At 46.1% G+C, this 19,607-nt stretch overlaps 1 protein-coding gene across 1 annotated transcript in view; it reads right to left on the bottom strand.

The window, feature by feature from the left end:
- ME3 (malic enzyme 3) overlaps positions 1 to 19,607 on the bottom strand; it is a 219,064-nt gene that overhangs the window by 120,919 nt on the left and 78,538 nt on the right. The window contains exons 2-3 of the mRNA XM_044258358.1: positions 7,716 to 7,849; positions 4,669 to 4,818 (exon numbers count right to left, since the gene is read on the bottom strand). Coding sequence (XP_044114293.1) covers positions 4,669 to 4,818; positions 7,716 to 7,849 — 284 coding nt within the window. The remainder of the gene's footprint in view (positions 1 to 4,668; positions 4,819 to 7,715; positions 7,850 to 19,607) is intronic.

Here is a 19,607-nt window from a genome sequence, read left to right as displayed (position 1 = left end):
CCCAGCATCTCCCTCAAGGTGGTGAGGCGATGCAGAGGCACGCTGGAAGTTCAATTTTAGCATCGGCTGGACCTGATTAGTTAGCTTGGAGGGGGGCAGGCCCTTTCACAGAGGACTCCATTGTTCCTGGGAACCTGGCAGGAATGTTTATCATTTCAGAAACCGAGAAGGAGCTGGCTCTCTCCCTCTTGGCCTTGGGGCTGTCCTCCTTTCAGATGCTAATCCATAAAGCCATTCCAAGCCAGGCCTCAGAGGCAGCTCAGGGCTGAGGTGGAGCCTGTATTCTCAATTCCTTCAAGAGCGAGGCAGGTGTGGAATCAACACCTGGAAAGCGGCCAAATGGAAACCTGGAGCAACAGCTCAGATGTCACATGTCAAATAGTTTCGTTGGGTAATCATCTGAAGGAGGGTTTGTGCAAAACACATGTGGTAAGTCTATACCAGGAGCGTGAGGGAAGAATCCAAGAACACAGTCCAGTCTGCCCATGCCTGCTTCAGCCCCGCACAGCCTCGGGCCCATTCTCTTCCAAGAGAGGCTCAGCAAACAGGATCTAGCGATCAAATATTCCTGGAGCCCCAAAAGCCCACCAAACGGGACCACTCCCAGACCGCAGCAGGCAGTGGAGCTTGGTGGTACCCATCCACATTCCGGTTCACACTGCATGGGTTGGCACGCAGGCCTTGCTGGGTATGAGCTGTGTGACTTTGGGCAAGTCATTTCTCTATGCCTCAGTTTGTCCATCTACAAGTGAGATGATAGTCATACGCACCTCTTAGGGGATTGTGCTAATTAAATGAGCTCATATATATAAAGACCGTAGGATAGGTAGTACCTGGCCTTCAGCAGACATGCATTGTGCTTATCATCCTCTTCTGCTCTGGGCAACTGCAGGTCTGTGGGGATGACAACATGCCTTGTTTCCCACGCTATGTGTCCAGCTTCTGTAGTATGCTGACTGTACCCTCTCAGGGCTGACCTGGTTCTCTGGGCTGGAGTTGATGGCAGGGTCCTATTTCCACCCATATGAACCCCCTACTCGGCTGCCACGCACGTCCCTCTCCATTGTTGACCCATTGGAGAATTGCCAATGGGGCCTGAACCCAAGTGACACAGCTCCCCGTGACTCCAACCCCTTGGGCTTGGGTGGGAAGGGAACCAAGCACTTTCTTCTTTTTGGGCAGACTCACTGGCCAATTTTCCGATCTCTCTATTCTCCCGTTTCACCCACCACGAGGTCCCAGAGGCCTTACATTCTAGCAAGCGGAAAGGTGGGTATGCCTGGGTCAACAAATAATTTTTCCTCCTCCATTCTTTGCTTTCACCTTTTATGGCCCAGCTCAAATGGCACGTCTTTGATGTGGCTTTCCCTGATTCTCGTGGTCAGAATTCTAACTTCACTGGTTGCTAAACTGTGATGTTGGACAAGTTCCTTTCCTCTGGCTACCTCAGTTTTCCCGTCTGGGAAATGGAGATACTGCTACCAAACTAACTTGACAGGACACTGGGAAGATCCAATATAAGCGAATGGATGTAAAAACCTACCTCCCCACCCCACGACCTTACACTCCTTGCCAGGCACAGGCGATGGGGAGAAACCCAAGCAGGCTGACTACATAGGTGTCTACAAAATCAAACCCTTTCCTGGAATGGCCATTCCTCCTTCTTTACTCATGGAATTCCCAGTCATTCTCCTGGACCAGCTCAAATATCATCTCTTCTGTGACGCAATCCTACTGCCCCCAGGGAAAATAAATTTCTCCCTCTCATGTATTCCCATGTACTCCCATGTAGTTCTTTGTCTCTATTAAATCTCTCTTTTTTTAAACTTTTATTATATTTAACTTATCATTATTGCCTTTCCCCTTATTGTGCTAGGGATTTGCTGGAGGTCAAGAACCATATTCATTCTTTGGGGGTAATTTCATGATGCCCAGTGCCCAGGAGCTGCTCCATAAATGTTCATGAACTTCAGTTTTGTTTTGTGTGTTGCCTGGATTCTGGAGTGGGTTCTGGAGGCAAATCCTGCTGTGTATGCAGGATCCTGACCTATTACTAGTTCATCTGGAGCCCACAACTAATCTACAACCTAATCCACGGAGTCTGTGGAGAAGGGCTCCCACACAGCCTGGGAGCAGGAAGGCTTGCATTTCCACAGGATCTTACCTGCAAACCAGTAGCGGCCGCGAGCTACGGCTAAAGGACTTCAGGAAACAAAGAGTTCTGGAAGAGCCAAATCGTGTGTGTAGGTCAATGTGTGAGTTCCTTAAGTGTTCAATGACTCGATTTTCTTTTTAAAAATGTAATGGCGTCTATGTATAATATGACTCTATGTTTAGCAATTCTTCCTTCTTCCTGTAACTGTCACTAAAGGCAAATCGACACTCACATTTATGCCGGGTCCCTTATTTATGCCTCATATTTTACCCTCACAATGATATCTGAAGTAGTAGTATATTACCTGCATTTCATAAATTAAGGCTGAGAGAGGATAAGGAGCATGCCTAACATCAAGGAGACTAAATCTCACGGCCAAGAGCAAAGACCTAGGTCTTCCTAGCCAGTATGCAATGCAGCTTTCCCATTAGAGTGTCAAGTGCTTGCCCAGTACTGGTCTAGTCCACACAAATGGAACTGACATGTTTCCAGCCCTCTCAAGAAATTTGTGTTCTGGTAGAGACAGCTGATATACACATAATTAAAAACATGAAGCACGAAAACTGTAACTATGGACTAGAAGTATGTGTGATGACTTAAGGGGGAGCACGAGGGGGGCGTGAGCCGTTCTACCCAGTGGGGATCAGGGAAGACAGAGAAGCCTAGTCTTGGGGATCCTGAAAGTCTAGCCTCCATTCTGACGGACCGAGAACGAGGAGAGGAGAGCAGGCAGATGCGGGAGGTGGAGAGAGCCCCGAGTGTGAAAGGGCGGAGGGCTGGAGCACCAGGCATCCTTGGGCATGGGGAACAGATCAGGTTAGCTAGGGCATGGGATTTCTGAGTAGGAGCTGGGCTGTGACAGACTCGCTCTGTCAAAGTGCTGGACTTGTTTCTTTCAGCCTTGTAGGCCGCTGAAAGCCTCAGAGGAGGATCATGAGCTGACCTGCACTGGGCAGGAGGGAGGGCCTGGGGGATCATTTCTGAGTAGGGACTGGGAGGTAAATAGGGTCCTGCATCTTCAGAAAGATACCGTCAGTTTCCAAGGTCTCTGCCAGGACGGGTTTCGGAATGATAATAAGAAAAAAGGAGTCTCTTTCCTGTTGAAAGAGAGGTTGAAGACTAAAATTGCTCTGGAACCCAATGAAGCGCCCCCCCCCCCCCCAGGACGGCAAGAGCATGGCTATTCTGAGGGATGAGGACTTGTCCACAGCTGCACAACCTCCCACAAGATGAGGTCTGATACACTGCCCTCTGTCAAGGGTGATGTATGGCCAGAAAAGGAAGGAGGGGAACCAGCATTAGTCCCTGGGCTCTCAGCTTGCAAGGCTTAGCCCGAATGCTGGCATCAGCACAGGAAGACTGTTTTTTCCAAATTAACAAAAGATGTTTGAGATCCATGATTCCATATTCATCATACATCAAATGATATATACACACAGATTTATAAATTCTATGGAAACATAAATGACACATCTCTGCACAATACACTATATTTTTCCATGTTCTAACACAGACCAAAACAATGTCCCATTACCTATAATAAATGCAGGTCCCTTTTATTATTGTCAGTGCCAGAAATACGTATTGATAATTACCAGGCACCTTGCGCTGAGGATTTTGGGAAAATACTCCCATTTTTCCTTTTTTTATATACTTTTAAAAATATATCTTCTAGGGACGCCTGGGTGGCTCAGTTGGTTAAGCGGCTGCCTTCGGCTCAGGTCATGATCCCAGTGTCGTGGGATCGAGTCCCACATCGGGCTCCTTGCTTGGCAGGGAGCCTGCTTCTCCCTCTGCCTCTGCCTGCCACTCCGTCTGCCTGTGCTTGCTCTCGCTTCTCTCTCTATGTCAAATAAATAAATAAAATCTTTAAAAAATATATATATATATCTTCTAAACTCATCATGGAAAACAAAATAAAACAAAAAAACCCCCCAAAACCAAAAAAACAAGCAATCTTTTTAGAAAGCTTCCCCCAAATTCTTTGTCTATTAAAGAAAACCTAGTGCCAAATTTTTGCCTAATAAAATGACATTTTAAGTGGAATCTGAGTCAAGCCCCAATGAAGGAATGAATACTGGTTCTCTGAGTCAGCAGAAGAATTCAGTCTTTGGAATCCAACACTCCATTATTCATTGGCCCGAATTGGTAAGAGAACTGTCAGCACTGTGGAGATGACCAGAAAAGCAGAGGTTGGGTGGGTGGGGGGTGTTTTAGGTGGATAATGAAAGAAAACCAATCCAAAATACCTCTCAGGACAACTTTGAACAATATGTTGGGCGTTTATCATCTGGAGCGGAAAGGACCTCCGCTCTCCCCTTGCTTCCATACTCCCCTCATTGCTCTGTGCCTGGGGTAATTTTCTGAGCAAGTGCTTAAAATCAAATGTCTTGTCAAGCCTCTGGCTCAGACAGGCACAGCCTCCAGAGTCCCATTAAACAAGGTCAGAGGAAAGACTTGATTCCCGTTGAGGAGACAGCCCCTCCCTGAGCCCGTGCCCCAGGACGGCTCACCGGGGCCTGCGGAAGGTCAGGCCGTAGTGCTGACAGGCCAGCCCCACGGTGGGAGTGTACACGATGGGCATGAATTTCTCCACATCTGACGTCAGCACGCGGTAGAAGAGCTTCTCGTTCCGGTCCTGGAGTGTCATGAGAATGATGTACCTTGGAAAGGGAGACAAGAACCAAGCTGGTCACGTGGGCCCTACAAAGGGCCCTTGATGCAAAGACCCAGGGCTCCCGCTCAGCTACGTACAATGGCACGTTCATGGGCAAATCACCATCTCTCCTCGGCATGAGTCTCATTTTCTGTGAAATGAGGAGAGAATCATCTGCCTTATCGTACTTACTCTTATTCACGGCATAGGCACAACTCTAAATATTCTACATTAATTCATTTAAAACTCCCAAGGACTTGTGAGGCAGGCGCTAAAATGCGGACGACTTTAGCGATAAGGAGACGAGGCACAGAGAGATGAAATCGCTCCCCCAAGGTCTCGTGGCAGAGTAAGGATTTGAGTCTAAGCAATCTGATTCTCGAATCTCAACCACGGTGCCATGGTTAGTTACATTTTCACGAGGTGGACATTGAGAAAAGACAACCAGGCTGGGGCGGAGTGGGGTCCAGGAAGATACCGAACGCACCCGTGATTTTCCCACCCCTTGTGGCTGGATCCTGTCACAGCCAGAGCTCACAAGTGTCTGAGTACTACCTGACCTCAGACGGCACGCTCCAAAAAAATCTCTTTCTCACCTAGTCCCTGAAGCCTAAAATCACGAAGCCAGGAAAACAGCCTTTCATTTCACAGTCCTGAAAATGCAAAAACCCTGGGAGAAAAAAGACCCAGGGTCTGACATTCATGATGGGGTGTAGGTGACTACTGACATCACACCCTTCCTGGACAACAGCTTAGGAGAGCCTGCGGGCGCTTGAACCCTGGCATGGAATGGGTGAAAGTGATGTTCCCATAGGGCAATGATCCCTGGGTGTGGTAACAGGGTTCTAGGTTTGAATCCTGGCTCTGCTATTTCCTCGTTTTGTGACTCTGGGGAAGCCACATGACTTCTTGGGGCCTCAGTCTCTCCTTCCTTTCCAAAGGCACTGGTCCAGAACTAAAAATAGTGTTTAGAAGGAAGGGAGGATTTCTGCTTAGAAAAGCCAGCATCTCAGCTCATTACTGGTGTAAGCATTATTTTCCTCAGTAGTCATTTACACACATCTCTTCTCAGTTCTGCATTCAGTGATTTCGAGTTGGGAACTTGAAATCGGTCATGGTTGGGAATATTCCCATCATGGAAATGGGCAAATGCTACAAATCAGGGCTCCCTTGGTGCCCCAGAACCAGTCAGTAAACATTTACCAGCATCCCATTACCCTTACCCAGAAGAAGCTGGGGAGCTTCCTTAGCATTTCCCTGAGCACCTGCTGAAATAAGGAATTCTGGGAATGAGTGGGTCAGAGAAGTCAGTGGGTCAGTGGGTCACAGAAGTCAGCAGAGCGCCAGGAACAAGCTCTCTGAATCTCCCACGATCAGGCAGGTCCCCTGCTCCCGGGGCCCGCCATGTCTTCCCTCTTATAAAGGTAAGTTCCATCTAGCTGAACAAACCCAGAGAAGTATGAGCAAAGAGGATTTCACGTTAGACTTTAATTCTTTGTAAATTTAACAGAAGAGGGAAGCTCAGGTTGTTCAAAGTTCAAAGCATGTGTAATGCTGTCAGTTGAATTCATTGTGTACTTTCTGGCTGGCTCTTCAGGGTGATGTAGCCAGACCCAGTGTGGGTAGAATAAACAAGAGGGAGTGAATATATGACCTGAGCTGTAGTATGGCCTTGGAGTTCATGGGAGTGATATCCACAGCATTCAGCCCTTCAGGACTGCGGGGGTGGGGGGTGGGGGGAGTAGGCCGAGATTTCCTCATCCACTACCATTTGGAAGCAGTGGCTACTGTGAGGGGAGCACAAGAAGGTGGGTACAGGATCACCCCACCATGCTGCTGAGTTCTACCCCCACGAGGACAGCCACGCCATCAACAACCCCAAATCTTGGCCATTAAGCTCTACAGATATGTAGGGGGAACCCATATCCTCCCCTTAAATTTCCACTGGAGCCCACAGCAAGGTGACGTATTTATTTTACAAGCTTTTGCATAGGGCCTCCTGTTGTAAGTTACAGTTACTATGTAAGTGTTCTGAGCATGTTAGAATACTAATGCACTTAAGCCTCATCATAACCGTATGAGTTCGATACCACTGATCTACACATTGTACAAATGAGGAATGACCCAATGAGGGGTAATTTTTGCTATTAACTGGTAGAATGAGGATTGGAACTTAGTCTGACACTGGGGTCTAGTCTTGTAGCCGTTAAGCTCCAAAGCCTCCAGCTGTGGCATAGCAGAGCAGTAAAAGGCAGACTCCAGAACAAACTGTGTTCGAATCCTGGCTGTACCAGTTCATAGCCATGTGACCTGGGAGGTCACGACCTTCTGTAGGGAAACTGACGAAGCTTAACCTGTGATCCCTCAGTTGGCTTTTCATGGAATATCCTCCCTAGGAGAACCCAGAGGGGTGGCAGGATTAGTAACAGTTCCCATAAACCTCTAACATAGGATATCCTATGTCCTTTCCAAGGTGTTGCTGTGCATTTCCACTTTGCTCCCCACAACATTCCCCTTATTCTAGGGACCTGGACCATGGACCCCTCTCCCGACATACTTGTCCCGCTCGCTCCCCTTATTCCTGCTGAGTGAAATGCTTTTTATGAACTCCACCACTGTCTGATGAAACCCTAACTGTGCTTCTCGGGCCAACTTGGGCGCCACCGCTTCCCAGAGGACCGACCAGATTGCACCTGCTGGAAGTCAGTCTCCCTTCCCAGTTCTGACTCTGCCTCGGTCCTAACAAGCCCAGTCCCTCGGGGAGATGACCTGGGGCTGGGGCTGGGGTTGGGATCTCTCAGGGGCTCTCAGCCTCTCCTCCTGGAGAGTACCAGACAACCCCTGTGCCGCAGGAGACCGCTGAACTTGGGGCTTGGGTTGAGGGAGCGGACTCTAGGCACTGACTTGTCCAGGTCGCTCTGCTGCCGCTCGTAGTATCTCATGATCCGAAGGAGCTGGACGTCCTGGCTCAGGAAGCAGGGGGGGATCAGGCCGTGGATTCCAAGCTGCAGCCTTTCTTCCAGTGTAAAGGCCATCCCCTGAGAGAACAAGAAAGAAACACACACCCATGAAAGGATATGTGTGAAACTGAGGAGCAGGGAGGTCCCAGCAGCAGAGAGCCAAAAGTCACCTTCTGCTGGCATTGGTCTCGTGTTTTTCTCACTACTCAGTGGGGTTATGGGGTTTTAGAAAGAAGGCCGCGGAGGTGAAAGGCCATTTTGCTCACATCAGATCAAGAGCCATACTCTCAGCATGACTTATCACTGTTGAGATCAACCTTGATCACGACCTTGATCAGCAGGCTGGGTTTTGCTTGCCCATGTTCTCTGCTGTAAAGCGACTTCTTTTTCGGAACTCTCCTGCATGGGAGATTTGTCTCTTCTCTCCCATGTATCTTTATTCAATCTCTTGTCTATATGAAAAGAGACTTGTGGGTATTTATTTTATACTTTGGATTATAATCCAATACTGCTTTATTTTTTTACTCAAATTTTTCCAGCTTTGGCCACTGGGAACTCTTTCAGTCAGTTCCTGTGGCCCTTGAACATATTCTCTTAAGTCCTTCCTCCTTCCTCTCCTTTACCTCCCCCTTCCCTCCCTTCCTCTCTCTCTTCCTTCCTCCTTTTCTTTTCCTTTCTTTCTTTCTTTCTTCCTTCCTTCCTTCCCCCTTCCCTTTCCCTTCTTTCCTTTCTCCCTCCCTTCCCTCCCATCCTTCCTCTCTCTTTTTTCTTTTTTTTAAATTTTTTTTAATTTATTTATTTGACAGAGAGAAATCACAAGTAGATGGAGAGGCAGGCAGAGAGAGAGAGAGAGGGAAGCAGGCTCCCTGTTGAGCAGAGAGCCCGATGCGGGACTCGATCCCAGGACCCTGAGATCATGACCTGAGCCGAAGGCAGCGGCTTAACCCACTGAGCCACCCAGGCGCCACCTCTCTCTTTTTTCTTTCTCTCTCTTTCTTCCTCCCTCCTTCTCTTCCCTTCTTCCCTCCCTCCCCTTTCTCCCTTCCTTTTTCTCTCTCTTTCTTTCTTTCTTTCTTTTTCTTTCTTCCTCCCTTCTTTCCTTTCTTCATCCCTCCATCCTTCCCTTCCTCCCTCCCTTCCTTTCTTTCTCTCCTTCTCTCTTTCTTCTCTTTCTTTCCTCTCTTTCCTCTACTTCTTACTTTCTGGCACAGTATGCTCCAAGCCCATCTTGTATATTGCCTACCCTAGTCCTAGAATCAGCCATTTTTTTTTCCCAGTGAGGCCTGATTCCTTCTTTGGAGCATGGCATTAGGACCCAAGATCTGGGCTCTATTTAATAAATGTGCTACTTACTACTGGGGTTTTGTTGTTTCTAGTTCCTTTCAGCTGAAAGAGCAAGGAAATGAATCTATACTAAGCTAAACATAACTACATCCAAATGTCTCTAGTCCATTACCACATGGGTCATTCTAGCCTCACCACTTCGCTAATCAGTAAATTCTCACTCCACCCAGGAGAGACTTAGCTACCCCCACCTGCAGTCTATGTACTTACTTACTAGATTCCAGCACACACACATAGAAAAGTATCAGAATTGTTACCTAACGCCGCAATGGGAATCAACTTAGTACATCAGAGTATAGTGCTTACGAGCTGTTCCTTTTGCCTTCAGTCTTAGAAACTCCACTTATTTCCCAAGTTACTCAGGTCATCACTTTTCCTTCCACCTCCTTCACTAAAGTTGTATCATACATTTATAACACAGTTATATTCTCCTATCACAGTCTGCCTTCTTTCGTGGGATACAACAACCTACTAAATGATTTGAGAAAATCTGGATACATTAAGAGCCATTCTTTGTACTGTAAAGTTCTATGAGTTTTGATAAATGCGTAAGATCATGAATCCATCATGACAGCATGTGCTTTACCTATCAATCCCTCCCTTCCTTGCCTTGGACCTCTGGCAACTACTGATTTTTTTTTTTTTTAAGATTTTATTTGTCACAGAAAGATATCACAAGTAGGAAGAAAGGCAGGTAGAGAGAGACGGGGAAGCAGGCTCTCTGCTGAGCAGGGAGCCCAATGCAGGGCTTGATCCCAGCACCCTGAGATCATGACCCGAGCCAAAGGCAGAGGCTTAACCCACTGAACCACCCAGGCACCTCACTACTGAATATTTTTACACTGTCTGTATAGTTTTGCCTTTTCCAGAATGTGAAACCATTGGGATCACACAGCGTGTAGCCTTTTCAGACTAGCTTCTTTCACATAGCCATAAGCATATAAAGTTTCATCCATCCATTTTTGTGGCTTTGTAATGCATTTCTTTCTTAAAGGTCTTATTAATTTATTTGAGACAGAGAGAGTGAGACCAAGCAGGGTCGGGGGAAGAGCAGAGGAAGAAGCAGGCTCCCCCTCTGAGCCACCTAGATGCCCCTATAACTCCTTTCTTTTCATCATGGGATGACATTCCAGTCTGGTTTTACTGTGGTTTGTTTCCCCAGTTATCTATTCATCTTGGTTGCTTCCAGCTTTTGGTGAATATAAATAAAGTTGCTATAAATATTCATGGGCAGGTTTTGTGTGGACATGAGTTTTCAAATCAGTTGGGTAAATACGTAGGAGTGCAGTTGCTGGACCATATGGTAAGACTATGTTTAGCTTTTTAAAGAAACTGCCAAACAGTTTTCTAAAGTGGCTTCACTACTTTGCATTCCCACCGGCAGCCTCTGAGTTTCTCTTGTTCCACACCGTCTCTAGCATTGGGTGGTGTCATTTCTTAAAATTTTAGTCACTGTAATAGATATGGAGTGGCATGCTATTATTGTTTTAATTTGCAATTCCCTATTGGCATATTGATGCTGAGGATTTTTTCATATGCTTATTTTCCATCTGTCTATCTTTTGGTGAGTTATCTGTTCAGATTTTTTGCCCATTTTTTGTTTTGTTGTTTTACTGTTGAGTCTTAAGAATTCTTTGATCGACAGTTTCAATGCAACCCATATCAGAATTCAAATGGCCTTTCCTGCAGAAATAGAGAAGCCAGTCCTCAAAATCATATGTAATAACAAGGGGCCCCAAACATCCAAAACCATTTTTTAAAAAGAAGATTTTGAAATGTAATACAAAGCTACAGTAATCAAAACAGTGTGGTACTGCATAAGGACAGATAAATAGATAGACTAGAATCAAGAGTTCAAAATAAACTCACACATCTATGGCAATTGATTTTTTACAAGGACATCATATCTATTCAATGGAGGAGAGAACAGCTTCTTAAAGAGTTGGTGCTGGGGCGAGTGCATTTCCACATGCAAAAGAATAAATTTGGTTCCCTACCTCACACCCAATACAAAAATTAACTAAAAATGGATCAATAACCTAAAATATATGAGCTAAAATCATAAAACTCTTGGAAAAAAACATAGGGGTAAATCTTTATGACTTTGGATTTAGCAATGAATTCTTAGATGTGATACCAGAAGCATTAGTACAAAGGAAAAATTAGGTAAATTGACTTCATTTAAAATTTTCATACAAAAAGGACACTCTCAAAAAAGTGAACAGGGACGCCTGGGTGGCTCAGTCGGTTAAGCCTCTGCTTTCAGCTCATGTCATGATTCCAGGGTCCTGAGATGGAGTCCCACATTGGGCTCCCTGCTAAGTGGGAAGTCTGCTTCTCTTTCTGCCTGCCACTCCCCCTGCTTTTTCTCTTTCTCCCTGAGAAAGAAATAAAATCTATTAAAAAAAAGTTAAAAAAAAGAAAGTGAACAGACAACTCACAGAATGGGAAAAACATCTGGAAATAGCGTAAGGCATTTAATATCTAGAATCTATGAATAATTGCTACAGCAGAACAATCAACAGAAAGAAATCCCATTGAAAAATGGGCAAATAAAGAACCTGAAAGTACATTTCTCCAAAGAAGATTTATAAATTGCCACTAGTACATGGGAAAAACGTCAGCATCATTCATCAGGAAAATGCAAAATCAAAACTACAGCGAGATGTCGTTTCACACCCACGGAGATGGATGGAATAAAAGCAACAGTAAATAACAAGTGTCGATGAAGATGTGGAAAAAATAAAACCCTTGTATGCTGCTGGTAGGTACAGAAAGTATTAGCAGGCCCACCGAAAGCTAAACCTAGAACTACTGTAAGACCCCAGCAATTCCACACCCAAGTATATTCCAGAAGGAACTGAAATCAAGGACTTGAACAGACACTGGTACACCAACACCCAACACAGCATTATCGACAATATCTTCAAGATGGAATCAATCCAACATATGAACAGACCAACAAGATGCATATGTGTGCAGTGAGGGTTTATTCAAACACAAAAAGGAATGAAGTTCTGGTCCATGCTACTGCGTGGATGAACGTTGAAAACAGCATGCTAAGTGAAATAAGCCAGATATGAAAGGACAGATACATGATTCCACTTTCACAAAATATCTAAAATAGGCAAAGTCATAGACACAGAAAGTAGATTAGAGACTTTTTTATGTTTTTGTTGTTGTTGTTGTTTTTCAGTAATCTCTACACCCGATGCGGAGCTCGGACTCACCACCCCGAGATGGTGAGTCGTATGCTCCACCAATGGAGCCAGTCAGGCTCCTGTAGAAAGTAGATTAGATTTCACTAAGGGCCAAGATGGGCATGGTTGAGTTTTGCTTAATGGATACAGAGTTTCTGTTTGGGATGATGACACAATTCTGTGAATACACATCATGCCACTTAACTATACACTTAGAAATGGTTAAGATGGTACGTTTTGTTCTACTTTCCCACAACTTTAAAAAATTAATAATATACAACACCTCTAAACCACTGAGTCGTACACTTTAAATGGGTGAATTATAACTCCATAAAGCTGTCTTAAAAGAATTCTTTGCATGTTTTAGATCTGAGTCTTGTATTGCCCATGTATTCTGTAAATATTTCTCTGAGTATGTGGCTTGTCTTTTCATTCTCTCACAAGAGTCTTTCACAAACAAGCCTCTTCTGGTTCGGGAACTGGCAGGAAGACGGGGAATCAGTGGGGCTCATGGAATCTGCCCCCTGGCCCAGTTAAGCCCTATGGAGGCAGTGTCTGTTGGCAGGAGTACAGGGACTGGTTCCCTAAGGGACACTGAGAGGCATGGGGACCATAGCTCTTCCACCTTTATCCCAACATGATAAGGTGTCACCCATTGTGTAAAGGAGACCCCTTCTATGTAGAAGTCAGCCAGCATGACCTCAAAGCTCCTGGCTTCCTCAGCCCCCTGGCTTTCTCGTGAAGGGTTCCGGTGGTGACGTTAGTAGCAAGCCCCTGAGTAGTTGTCATGGTTGGAGGACAAGGAAGGGACCAGCATCCCCATGGGTGTTGTGTAGGGAACTCTGAACAGCCCTTAACTAATAATTAATGAACACTATTTATAATGATCCCCAGGTAATGCTAGGTTCCTCCTAGAAGTGCAGAAGGCTGTGTGGGTGATAAAGCAGACCTAGAGTTTTTGGAGGGCAGTCTAGCTTCCCCCAGACCCCTTGGGGGTGGGGAAGACTGAAAAGGCAGGGAGCACCAGAACTCCCCACATTGCTCTGCCAGCTGAAAAAGACCTCATCCCCTATAATTACTACAAACTCTTCTATAGAAAGTTCAAGAGTGACAGGGAGATACAAGCCCATTTGTTGATATCAACACCACATCCAACACCCACAGGGTTGTTGGCGATCATTGGCTCCAAGAAAAGGACTCTAATAAATGCTCTGTCTTACCATATCCTTACAACCACACTGTAAGGAGGTTTTATAACCTCCACTTTCTAGATAAGAAGGCAAAGCAAGAGAGATTGTCATGCTCTGGAAGCTGCATAGCTGTTCTCCATGTTTTATTGCATCTTAACCAGGATGCGTCTTATAATCAGGAAGTCCATTTGGTGGGATCATTTTCTTGTGATGATTTCTTTGACTAGAGGCAAGTGAAGAACCAAGATTTAATCACAAGCTGCATTCTTGCCCTTACAGTATTTTCCTCCTAGGACCTTTGTGATACGGACCCCAGAAAATGTGAGTGGGGTGGGAGTGGTGAGGGAAGAATGGAAAGAGAGAAAAATAAAGAAGCAAATGAAAGTTTAGACCCCTTAGTCACTCGTAATTTTCTCTGTTTTTGTTTGTTTGTTTTGTTTTGTTTTGTAACGTAGGAATCTCAGAATACTAGGCTCCTCTAGTGTTTTTAAAAAGCAATAATGGGGCACCTGGGTGGCTCAGTGAGTTAAACCTCTGCCTTCAGCTCAGGTCATGATCTCAGGGTCCTGGGATCGAGTCCCACATCAGGCTGTCTGCTCAGCGGGGAGCCTGCTTCCTCCTCTCTCTCTCTGCCTACCTCTCTGCTGACTTGCGATCTCTCTCTGTCAAATAAATAAATGAAATCTTTAAAAAAAATTTTAAAAAAGCAATAATGATACCTCAACTTAATGAATCTGAAAAGTTGTCCCTCCTCTCAGAAGAAGTGCTGATATGGTAAGAAAGATCTACCCAAAGATAGGCTCCACTTTGTTTGAAAGTATGACTCACAGAGAATTCTTTACATACTCTCCACACAAGAATACCAAACTTTTTATTTATCAAAGTCTGAAGTCACCAGTTCATAAATCCCCTGTCCTGGCCACCAGCTTTGCAAGCTGGTACGACACTAATGTCCCTGATCATTTCACAGGAACCACCCACTGCCCCACCCTGGAGACTGAGCACTTTCACCAAACACCATTAGGCAGGTGACTGTTCACTGGCTTGGTAAAGACTGTGAATCGTCCCTTCTTGGCCCTGGAGATCCCAGGAGGGTCCAGGCCCTGAATGATGACATCATCTTCGTTAATGACCGCAGTGGCTTTTAATAACAGCCTGCTTCTCTCTACAAGCTGAAGTTGTTTCTCTTGGCTGACTGCCACCAACTTCTTTTGTATTTGAGGAAAAAATTATGACTGTTTAGCAACTGCTAATTTCAGGGATTAAAAAAAAAATACTTCCAGAAGCTTCTCTTCATCCTGAAGCTAATGTTAAGGCAACTTCAGATTTACAAGTTTGTACAGCAGAAATGCAGGCACTTCGCAGATACCATGGCCTCCAAGATAGGATTGGAACAAGCTGATTCACTAGCCTGTGGGAGAGAAGTATTAGAATTTGTATTTCTCTACAGAAGAAATAAACTTTGCTAATTGATACTGAAAACTCTAGGTCTTTGTGTCAGAAAGTCACATAATTCCCATAAGGTATACCAGGAATCCGGGACGCCTGGGTGGCGCAGTTGGTTGAACGACTGCCTCCGGCTCAGGGCGTGATCCTGGAGTCCCGGGATCGAGTCCCACATCAGGCTCCCAGCTCCATGGGGAGTCTGCTTCGCTCTCTGACCTTCTCCTCGCTCATTCTCTCTCTCACTGTCTCTCTCTCTCAAATAAAAAAAAAAAAAAAAAAAAAAAAATCTTTAAAAGGTATACCAGGAATCCTAAGATAGAAGTCAGGCTTGTGCAACATGGATTTGGCAGTGCGGCCCTTATTCATTCTTATCACATTGAGAAATTATAGTTTCTGTGTGCCTGGTTAAGGAAAAGTCACGTATTCTATTATCTAGTTTTAATAAAGCTCTCAAAATAGAACAAGTGGCTTTTGAAAAATGGCCAGCTCTTTTAGTCATAGGTCAACCTTGCAGTGTTCAGCACATAATAGTAGGTACCTACAGTTGTTATGTTGAAACAATTGAAATGTTTCAATTGTTACAGAGCCACTGCTCTGACCAAGTGGATCGCTCACCAGCTCTGGCCTCTTTCAGGGAACTTCTGGACCTCCTGCTCCCACCACAATCCGATGGCCAAGGGGTTAAAGTTGGGCAGAGTGGGTGGCCTCCAGACCCATTCTAGAACTAAGGGACTTGGGCTGTTTTGAGTGGTCAGTGCCTAAACTGTACCAGGGTGAATCTTTTAAGTGTCAGCCCTGATTTTCCCTCACTTATCATCTTCTCTGAATGATCATCTCTGGTCCAGCTGCTGAAATCTGCCCATGGGCTCAGCATTGCCCAAGTTTCCTGGAAAAAACTTTCTGACATCAGAGAGATTTCTGCATAGACCCCCGTCCAATGACATGGCTCAGAGGCAGCAAGCTGCATCGGGCTGTGCCCCTGACCCAGCCTCCTGCTGTTGAGACATCCAAGCTGCACAGGGCTCCTGTGACTTAGCTTTTCTGAGGGGAGACCTCTCCATCCCACTTGGTGATCTGCCTAGTGGTTCTGGCAGATCCCCCCTCTCTCAAGTGCCTTGTGATGCACTTGACAATCTCTTCTCATCCTTCCACAGGCATTGGTGAGTTCCTGCTTTGTGCCAAGATGACCTGTTAGACACTGGGGAGTCCCAGAGGAAACAGGTGCTGCTCGCTGCCCTCCTGAGTCGATCAGAGGAGTCACGTGGATTAACACATGATGGAGATTCTGGGCTTCTGCCTCAGGCAAGCCACTTCTTTGATTGTTTTCCCATTATGGGATTCAGTGAAACAATGGGCGTGAAGCACAGAGGCAGTGTTCGATGATGATGGGGAGTGCTAGGTGTTCTCCTGATAGCTGTGACTATTTTGTTCACAGGGCGGTGGCCCAGGAGAGTCTATTCGCAGATGCTGGGGATAAGCCCCGAAGCATGCTTAGGAGCTAGTCTGGTGGAAGGGGCATGCTTCAGAGCTAGTCTGGTGGAAGGGGCTGGAGGAGTAGGGGCCGTGGTGATGTCACCACATTCCAGGTGAGTGCCCGTGCATGGCTGAACAAAGCTCTTCCCCAGGCCCCGACAGGCATACTCTTTCTGGCTGCCACGCATGGCCACACACCAGGACCCTGACCACTGTGCTCTGACGGCTTTCTTCCTCCATCTCCTAATCCACATTCAGGAACACGAGGCTGCCGCTGACACCCCATATTACACAGCCTTCCCCCCTCTCTCAGCATCAGTGTCAGTTTTAGCACATGAATGTATTTTTTGATTGCTTTCTTAAGCAGTAACTACTAGGTCCTAAACTTGGGGTGGTAAGCAGCAGGCAGTTCAAAGCAGCTCACACAGGTCTGCAGGATGGTAATCTCATCGTCAGTAACAACAGCAACTGTTACCTCTACTGAGCACTTGCGGGGCTGGGTCAGGCACTGAGACCTGCGCTTCTCACTTGGCTTCTCTAATCCTCACATCAACCCTGGGTTAAGAACCCTGTGATTATTATTTCCACAGTGTGGTTATCTGAGTAGGGGTGAAAGTATTCTGCTTCTCCAAGTAGAGGCAGTGACCTTAACTGTGCAGCTGCCGCTGAGAGATCCTCTGTATCAGCCTCGGGCCCATCAGCCCATCTGCAAACAGGGGTGAGTGCACCCTGAAGATCACATGACACACACAGAGCCGTGTTTCCTCCGACCAGTGTTATTATGGAAGGAAGGGGAGCAGACACATGCGTAACAGTAAAGGCACTCTGTTCCGCCATCATGACATCAGGCTTAGAGCGGACTGCTTCTGCCCTAAGCCACTTCCTCCATCCATCAGCTGAGAGAGGCCTCCAGCTGGGACAGAGCTGTGCGCACCAGCTCCCAAACTGTACAGTGAAGGCTGGTGAGCTGCTAGAGGACCAGAAGGCATTTTCTCCTCCTTTTGCGTAGACTCTATCCATTTGGGACTTTCATATGAGTTGGGGTGACACGGACTCTTGGAGGTAGGAAGTGGGGTTACAAGGCTGCTGTTCTCTCGCTGAACCCCCAACCCCAGGTTTATGAGGGTCCCCGAGCACACTCCTGGGATGGACGTTTGGGGGACTTAGAAACTCATGCATTGGGAAGTCTTAGCAGACACAGGGCTGAGAATGCGGTCCCTCCACCTCAGACATAGCTCTGTGACCAGGTGCAAAATTACAGATCCTGAAACACACTGAAAATTCCCCAAAGTGGAGGATACAGGGCTCATTAGTGCCCAGAACTAACCCAAACCCAGTTTTGGGCTCAAAGACGGGGCTTTGGTGCTGTGGGCTGCAAATTCACCGAGGCTGTCTGTGACCATTCCATCTATGATATACAGAGAAGTTCTTGCTCTGGTGGGAAATACAATCCCATTTTTCCCTCCATGGGATAAGGACCAGGACATGAAGGTGCCATTATGGGGGAATGGGAGGGGAGCTGCAGGTAAAAGTTCTACATTCAGTTTCTCTACTTTCGGGCTGTGTATCCCTAGAGAAGTTACTTCACCTCTCTGAGTCTGCTGCCTTCACTGGGTGATTGTGTGAAACAAATGAGAATATGGATGTTGAGATTTCCCAAATTCAAAAAAATTGGCAGAAGGGCTAAAAAATAAAGGCTGTAACAATTGTAGTTTTAAATCCCTCTGAGTTCAGGACCCTAAGCAACTGAGCAATTACTCTTGATGGTATTTCTTTCCTTTTTGTCTCTTTTCCCTTCAAGATAGTAAGTTCCTTGAGGACAGGTATTATGACTATATGAGCCATGTGCCTTTTCTGGCTAGCACAACTTGCATATTTTTTTGCTTTGTTATTTCTGAAATGGTCTCAGAGAGTTCATGTCATTTAGTCCTAGACAGGGCAGGTGTTGTTATGCCCATTTATAGAAGAGGAAATTGTGGCTCAGATGGGTCAGTGACACGGTGAAGGCATGTGGCTAATATACACTGTTCAAAAGCATGTGAGAATAATGGCTATTCCAATTGTTTTGCCATCGGAAGACTGGCGTATGCACAATTGTTGGATAAGGACCAACATGCAAGAGAAATGGAAGAACCCGCTCCTGAAATACTTGGTGACTTCAGGATTTTGTCCTAACCAAACAAGGGGAGAGAGGTAGATAGCTGGAAGCCTTATGAGTCATTCTCTTGGCAAAATTCTCTGTGGTGGTTCGAATGCCTCATGACCCTTTCTTCCCAAGAGACTATCATTTAAAATTTAAATAATATTGTTCTTGGCACCTTGAAGGCCCTCTTACTCAGCTGTCCCTCCATAGTGTAGCAGCAGAGGAAGGTGACAGACAGGGGAGCTGCTGAGGGCAAGGGCGGACTGTTTCCTTCCTCCCACAACACAGCCCCAGCCTGAGCGGCCTGGGTTAAAGAGTGAACCATGACCAGAAAGAATCAAATAAACGGACATAGTTGGGAGGGCCTCTGAATAGGCATTGTGCATGTAGCCCCGGTTTGGGGGAATGAGTGCACAGGGGTGCCAGAATGGCACGTGAGACTGTCCAAGGACAAGTTCATCCAACGGAGCAATTGTCCCGCAGGTCGCTATTAACCTGTTACAGCCCTGACATCAACCAAATCCTCCTCCTCTGCATCCACCTGATCAGGAAGGAGGGCATTTTGACCTGGGGACACATGGGAGACTGGAGCAATCAGCCTTTTTCTCTGTCATGACATTGGGAAGCAGGAGCTCGAGGCCCAGGGTCCTTCTGGACTGACTTTATAACAACTGATTCTATTTAACTGCCTCTTTAGGTTTTACAGAGCAGGTTTGTTTCCTTGCTATGTTTGACAATTCCCCCAAAAGGAAAAAGAATATTCCTATGACAGCGTTTCCAGCGGTTGCTACCCATTAGAACCACCTAGGGAACTGTTAAATGTCCAGATCACATCCCACCACAGCAAGTCAGAATTTTGGAGACAGAAACCTGGATGAGAAGTTGCTAAAGGTCCATGGGCTACTCCTAGGTACAGTAAGGGTTGGGAACCACTGCCCTATAAGGCGGGCTGTGAGAGTGTTTTGCCCATTTTGCAGATAGTAACGCTGAGGCTAAGAGAATTAAATGATTTACCAAAACCAAGTCCCTAGCAAGTTGTA

This window comes from Neovison vison, chromosome 7 (assembly GCF_020171115.1).
Source record: "Neovison vison isolate M4711 chromosome 7, ASM_NN_V1, whole genome shotgun sequence".
Lineage (NCBI taxonomy): Eukaryota > Metazoa > Chordata > Mammalia > Carnivora > Mustelidae > Neogale > Neogale vison.
The sequence above is the reverse complement of the archived record's forward strand: the minus strand, read 5'-3'. Positions and strand labels throughout refer to the sequence as shown.